The following is a 7723-nucleotide window of genomic DNA, read 5'->3' as shown; positions in this document are numbered from 1 at the left end:
TTCTATTCTGTTTCTGCCTTCATCTTGACCCGCTGTGATGTTAGCTTGGTTGTTTTGGACATTTTTCTTTTCGGAACAAAATTTATATACTTTTAAATAGGTAAATTCTTATCCTAGACTCTCACTATGTGCTGTAATCTTTGCTTGCTCTGGTAAAAATAGTAAAGGCTTTGAACCGGGCTCTGGTTATTTGGATAAAATAAACTTTTTATTTATTTGTTTGTTTATTGATTTATTTGTATGAGTGTTTTGCCAGCATGTATTTCTGTGCACTACTTGCAAGTCTCATACCCAGAGAGGCCAGAAGAGGCCATCAGATCTCCTAGGACTGAAATTCTAGTTTTGAGCCGCCAGGGACGTTATGGAAATTAAACTGGATACTCTGGAAGAGCAACTGGGGCTCTTCACTGCTGAGTCCCTAACCTCTTTTCATAAACGCATTGACCATGATATAAAAAATTTAAACTCACTGATGATAATGGAAGAGATTTAAACCTATTAGCCTTGATACAAAAGATTCACACCCATCGGTTCCATGGAGAAGCTTACAAACTTAAGTATCATAAATTAGGATTTTAAAAATACCATAAACAAAGATACAGCAGATGACAAGTGAAAGACTAATTACAGTTATGTGACTAATAATTGATGTTGCATCTCCACTCAGTTAAAATCTATAGCACAATAGAAAAAAGGATCAGAAACTAACAAAAGTCAGAATAACAATAGCAGAATAGAAACAAACAGAAAAGGTGCTCATTCTACTATTATTAAAGTATTTGATCTTAGAGGGATTTTTTTCCTGCCAAATTGGTGTACTTGAATAAGTACCAAGCTTAGTGTTTGGAAGAATATGGTGAAATAACAACTGGTCGTGGTTGTGATGACCTTATTATGTTAATTATCTGCTGCGATACAAACCATGCTGCATTTTTGCAGGTTAGCACAACAAAGATTTATTTCCTCTTTCTAGAGATCAGGAATCCAGGAGAAACATCCTCATGAGCTTTTAGTCAAGCTGTCGGTCAGGGCTGCAGCCACAGGAATTGGATGGTCCACGTGCAAGGCCGTTCCCATGGATGCTGGCTGTCCCTCTTCCTTGCTGCCTTATGGCCAGAGACAGCAGTTCCTCAAGAACCCTAGCATCCATTCTCACCTAACAACTCCTCCCTTGAGCAAGTGATCTGTCAAGGAAACCAAAGAAAGGTGCCCTGGTGTTTGAGTCTGGAGGAGACTTGCTTTCAGTGCCGCATGCTGTTGATTACAGTCTAGTCATGAGTATAGAGCAGGAAAGCACTGCACAAGCCACGGCCCCAGGAGGCAAGGAAAGACCCATGGAGCCCTTGGGCTCTGGCTACCAGCATGCCTTTGTTGGGAATATATGCCTAGGTATTTATTTCTCTCTGTAAAATGGCTACAGAACTATCTACATGATGTGTATACTGTGGGTTAAGTGTACAAAGTATCTTCTCCCTCCACTACCAGGCCTTCAGGTAGAGCGACAGAAACACCTGGAGATCAGGGAGCATCCTTCACACTATGCAGCCTTTCTACATGGGTAGCACGTGCAGTTGATCTGACTTCCTAAAGGACAGCTAAGCCAGCATCCAAGGAGATGCAGACAGGGCACAAAGCTCCCTATGATCTAGCTTTGGACTTTGCCTGTGCGGTGCCATAGGACGGCTTATTGTGAAACTTCATCTTCTGACTGCCCTGGGCAGTTATGGCTGTGAGAGATGATGCTGTTAAATCAGCAATACATATAAAAAGAAACTTTTATACTGGATTTATTTTGAATATAAAATTAATGAAATTTGAATATGGATTGGCTGTGTAATATCTGGGGGGAGGTAGGAAAATTAAAGATGAAGCGAATCTGAGATACTTTAGCTTGCCATTTGAAGAAGAGATTTACTAATAAGGGAGAAACAGAAAGATAGTGTGTTTGAAAAGGACAGTGTAGGCTGAAACCATTGGTCTGCATCCAAGAAAACACAAATAAAGATGTTGCCTTTAGGAAGTAGGTTAGCTAGGCCCACATTTCGCATACCTTTAGTCCCAGCTACTTAACATGCTAATAAAGCAGGAGGAACTGTTGAGGTCAGGAGTTAAAGGCTAGCCTAAGCAATATAGTATGACCCTGTCTCAGAAAGGGTTTACATGGAAGGGGAAGGGAGAAGGGGAGAAATATCGGTGCATTAAAATAGAGACATTATTCATGGTATTACCTGATGATATGATAGAAACAGTTCTTACCATGAAGAAAAATGTATTCACTGTATGAGAGTAACATGTACTAATATATACATAAACCCCTTGAATCTAACCTGCCATTCCAGGACATATTATTAAGAGTTTTGATTAGTCAGACATAGTGAAGCATGCCCATACTTCCAATACTTGAAAGGTGGAGGCAGGAGTTCTGTACTACTTCTTGTCTAAAAAGAAAGAAAAAGAGTTTAAACTATAGTCAGAGGGAATGTCCTGAAGACTTTAATCAGAAGAGTGATATAACTGTAATTATATTTTGGAAAGATGAATTTATCCGTGCATGTAGTAAATGAGAAGCAGGAAGCAGAGCCCTCTAGGGAAGCATGCCAGTCTCTCTTCAGATCTGTGAGCTAAGCCATGCAAGCCTGAGAGGATGTGGCTTCTCTGGTTTGAGTCTAGTCTCAAGTCCAGAACAAGCCACAGAAAAGAACATGTGATAGATGAAGAATTAGTGAATTATAGCTGGTTGAGGCTTTTTGAGAAAAGCTAGTCTCTCAGATTGAAGTTGTTAGAGTTGAGAGGTGAAAGAATATGGGATTATTAGTAGGTAATAGACCTATAGAGACTGAATCCTGCTCACTGAAGGCTTGTAAAACATCATCTTATTTCCTTTGCTGCTGTATTACATTTTTCTTTTTGAGACAGTGTTTCATGTAGCTGAGGCTAGCCTTAATAATTCTGATCCATCTGCCTCTGACTTCCAAGTGTTGGGATTACAGATGTGCACCACATCCTAGCATAGGGATTTCAAAAAAGGCTTAACAGGAAAGTCCAGTCCTTCAGGATGTAGGTCTCATGCTTTGTATACAATGCATTAAAGGAACTGAGGGACACGTGAAAACATGAGAGGGTGAGAGGTATGTTGGCTTTCATGGACTTTTGAAAAAAGAGGCTTTTACCTCTTCAGGATTTTCCTTTGGTTATTTTTTATTTTATGTGTATAGGTGTTTTGCTTGCATGTATGTCTGTAAACTCTGTGTACAGAGCCAGGAGAGGCCAGAAGAGGGCATTGGATCTCTTACAACTGGAGTTACAGATGGTTGTTAGCTGCCATTTAGGTGCTGGTCACTAAACCCAGCTCCTCTGGAAGAGCAGTTGTTGCTCCTAACCACTGAGCCACCTCTCCAACTCTTTTATCATGTTTTTAAAAATAAGAATATTAAATATCTTGGCCTTTAAGTTTCAGTGGACAAAGAAAACCTCATACTCAGAGCTCATTGTCTTGTTTTCATGGTATCTTCATAATACTGAATTTTTTTTAGTTGCAAGATATTTACTAAAAAAAAAAAGTCTTGTTTATTTCAGGGGCTACGTTAAGTATGAGACCTGCCCCCATTCCAATAGAGGACCCTGAATGGAGACAAACACCTCCCCCAGTCTCCGCCACACCTGGAACCTTCCGGCTTCGAAGAGGGAGTAGATTTACCTGGAGAAAGGAGTGCCTAGCTGTCATGGAAAGGTAGGTTTCCCAGTCCTGTGAAACACTTGGCAGTCCACTTTCATTTCTAAAAGATAATCTGAAGTGGGTACTATGAAATATCGGAACTGCTGTGTTGATGAGATAAGAGAACTCATAAAGCTGGAGTTAGCATCTATCAGCTGATTTTACATCTTAATTTTGTCCTATGCCAGGTAACAGTCTCTATAGAGTTAAGATTTTTTAGGGCTTTTGTTGTTTCTGCTGTTGTTGTTTTTGAGATAAGGTTTTTCTGTGTAGTCTTAGCTCTCTTGGAACTCACTCTATATACCAGGCTGGCCTCAAACTCACAGAGCTCCTCCTGCCTCTGCCTCTCTAATGCTGGGATTAGGGCATGCACCACCACCACCCAGCTTAGAGTTAGTATTTTTAAATGTAAATCTTTCCATTATTTTGAAAAACCTCTGTGAAGCTTGATTTTGATCAGTGTTGAACAGTAGAGGACAGCACTGAGGTCCACGTTTCTGCAGAAGAGGGACGATCTCAGTGAGTGGATTCCCAACGGAGGGACGATCTCAGTGAGTGGATTCCCAACAGAGGGACGATCTCAGTGAGTGGGATCCCAACGGAGGGACGATCTCAGTGAGTGGATTCCCAACGGATAGAAACTATGCGTAGCAAAACCTGACCCGTGTCTGCTTTCAGTACTTTTGACAGCTTCATTTTTTCCTATCTGACATGGTATAAATACATGCTTATAACATAGTGCTATTTTTAGTATGCATTCTATAGTAGCACAGTCCTTTAAGGAGCCCGCACATTCCAGCATAAGTGATGTATACAGGATTCTGATTTGCTGGAGAGGTTAACAGCAACAGGGTTTATGCTTGCCTAATCCAACCACAAGTGTAGCATCCTGGACAGAACATTTGATGGAGATTTAGAAGTCCCAGAAACATGATCAGGCTCTGATAAAGTCAGAGACCAAACTGGTTTCTTGTCTTCAAAATGAAAATGTCAGTAGCTGGCAATGTGTTACCCAGGATGTTTGCTATCTTTTACCTGTTTCCCAGTGCGTTGACATCACTACCTGAAGGAGGACAGGCTTTACAGTGTTGGAGTTCAGATGGTGTACATGAGGTGAATAGGTAGCCACGATGGAACTGTCAGTTATCTGTTGCTGTGAGGTGTTCTCCCTCTTAACTGTAGCTAAGAGTAGACCACATGCTCAGTAATAAACCAGTGTCTTTCTGTCTGAGTAAAGTGGAAGGGGAAGACTTCAATGTTCTGGAGGTCTGATTGCAATCTGCTCCATTTCCCTCATCTGTGAAGTTTGATTCTTTCTGAAAGTTTGTTTCACATTTCCACATAGCAGATGGGAAGGAAAACAATGCCTAGCTTAAATTAGTCACAACATTGTATACTTTCCTCTGGGTAACAGAATAAATTTTGATATTTCTTTGCCTGATATGGGTTTTAATTATATGATGATGCAATCGGTTAAATTTTTCACAAATTTATACCAAAGTGCATGTATCACATAAAGTGGGTATGAGAAAGGATTAACCGTTGAGAACATGCAAATAGTAGATGATACTATGCAAATAGTAGAAAACACATGACTCTTCATGTGTTTTCAGATGAAACCTAAGACTCAGAGACAGGGGTTCCATTTACTTCTGAGTTTTTCTTTCATAGAATTACACTGACTAAATTTTAGTCAAAAGGATGTACAACATTTTATCTTTTTGTAAGGTTCTTATTTAGTTCTAACATATTTTTAACCTTAATTTTAATTTAATATCTTCACCCTAGGACTCGGTATTTTCTGGCTTCGTTTCATCTTACCTGGCACAGCTAGAGAAGGTGTGGCTCAGGCCTGACTGCTCGGAAATGCTGAAAGCCTTTCAAAGCACCGAGTAGCAATTGTCTAGATGATCTGCATCCTCCAAAAATGGAGCTTTGTATTCTCAGAAGTGGAACATGAAGTCACCTGGCCTTAGAGTAGCATCATGCTTTTTGGCATAGACTGAATGTTTGAATAAATACCTATGTCCAGCCAAGTAAGCCTTATTCAAATATGTTAGCATAGGATAAAAGTCCAAAACTATTCCGTTCCTCACTTCATATAGCAAGATAAATTTCAAATCAATCAGAGAAGTGAATTTATATACATAGAAGATACAAAATTCCTTTTGTATCCTGGAAGTGGGAGAAATGTTTCCTACCTGAATCTCATAATCCAAAAGCAGAAATGAAATGATGGATAAATATAAGTGGAAAGAACTTCTGGGGTAAAACTAACAAAGTAGAAACGTTTCACCCTTACTGTAGAAGAAGTTCATAAATAAGGTAAGACCAACAACTATACAGAAAGATGGAGAAAAGGGGCCAGAAGAAAAGTATGCAAAAGCTTCCTAGGCACACGCCAAGTCCTGAAATGATGGCTGTTGTTCTACTTGTTTCCCTGTCCTTGAAACAGTCCCCAGCTCACGGCAGGCCTCTGTACCAGCCTCCAGGGGTAAATCCCTGCATCCCAGCAAAGACACTTACTTTAAATCAAGAATGAGCTGAATAAAAATTCTATTGAGATGCCATCCTTCACCTGTCACACTGGCAAGCACAGTCTGGCAAAGTTTTCTCTTGATTAGACTCCACAGAAGTGGCATTTTCATCCATTTCTTTGGAAATGCAGAACAGAGCAGCTCCTATGGAAGAAAGCCAGGCTATGTCGGGGCAGTTACCTATGATTTGCCTTTCAGAGCTGCACTCCTGTTTCTACTCACAGAAATACAAAAAGAACACTGTAATATAATATCAGAATACTGGCAGAAGCCTGAATGTCATCAGTAGTGGTCTTGATAAATAAGTATAAAAAGTGTAAAGACCATTGAGGTGGCTCAGCAGGTAAGCACATGTGGTGAAGCCTAGCATCCTAAGGACAATCCCTGGAACCTACATAAACATGGAAGGAGAGAGGCATCTCCACCAGGCTGTCATATGACCTCCACACACAAGTGTACATGGACTTATAAAAAACTACCTCATTGAGATAGAGCTCACTTGTTTAATGCCTTGAATGTATCTGTAATCATATGTGTCACCACACTTACTTTTACAGTACTGTTACTGTGCCCTCAGAACCTTAGGATCTAATGGAAGCCACGCTCTTTTCTTTCCATCCCTTTTAATTTTATGTAACCATTAGTCTGTGTGTAAATGTGACATTGTAATATTATGTGACTCATAGGAGGCCAGATTAGAAGGCTGTCAGAGTAACCTGTGCTGAGTGCGGAGGGCTGGATGATAGTAAAAAGACAACCGGATAACATGAGTAGAAGGCATTACTATCAGAAAGGAGTGTTAGGAAAGACAGTATAACTAGGTAGAGGAGGAGCATGGAAGGACAGCAGCAGAGAGCATAGGAGCGTAGCTTGGTGATGCTCAGGCATCCACTGAGGACACAGTGTCTGTACTACTGTAAAATCATTCAGCATGCCTAGACATCAGTTCTTAACTGAAGATTTACGTGTAATGATAGAATAAAAGAAAATCAACTTCAGAGTTAGACAAGGTTTGACCCTAACTCCCTAGCCAACCTTCATATGGGAATCGTTGGGAACTTAGGACCTTGTTAAGTCGAGATGTAAGGGTGAATGGGGATGATGCGTGTGATGAAATCGTGGAATGTTCCGGGTAGTTCTTCTTGAGAGTGTTTGTCTTCAGAGTAAGCCCAGTCCAGCATCAGGTAGGAAGTTACCTGAGGTGACTGTCAGAAAGTGTCATGGCACTGGACATGGGAACACCACCAGTGAGTTATTTACAGCTCAAAGCATGGACCGGTACAGGCTCGTCTGCTTACATCTTCAACTTAAACAGTTTCTACATGGTTTGTTTTGTTTTGTTTTTTGCAATTGATTGTTGCTAGAGAAAAAAAAAAACCTTAAAACCCCGCTGGTTTATCTTATTTTAAATTCACGATCTTGAACCTCTAAGAGATTTTTAATTCTGTCAGTACTCATCCTATGTCTTCAT

At 40.3% G+C, this 7723-nt stretch overlaps 1 protein-coding gene across 14 annotated transcripts in view; it reads left to right on the top strand.

Moving 5' to 3' along the window:
- Hmbox1 (homeobox containing 1) overlaps positions 1-7723 on the top strand; it is a 138504-nt gene that overhangs the window by 94140 nt on the left and 36641 nt on the right. For all 14 annotated transcript variants that reach the window (XM_031362730.1, XM_031362721.1, XM_031362718.1 and 11 more), the window contains exon 6: positions 3577-3730. In XM_031362730.1, coding sequence (XP_031218590.1) covers positions 3577-3730 — 154 coding nt within the window. The remainder of the gene's footprint in view (positions 1-3576; positions 3731-7723) is intronic.

Source organism: Mastomys coucha, unplaced genomic scaffold, assembly GCF_008632895.1.
Source record: "Mastomys coucha isolate ucsf_1 unplaced genomic scaffold, UCSF_Mcou_1 pScaffold9, whole genome shotgun sequence".
NCBI classification, from domain to species: domain Eukaryota; kingdom Metazoa; phylum Chordata; class Mammalia; order Rodentia; family Muridae; genus Mastomys; species Mastomys coucha.
The sequence above is the reverse complement of the archived record's forward strand: the minus strand, read 5'-3'. Positions and strand labels throughout refer to the sequence as shown.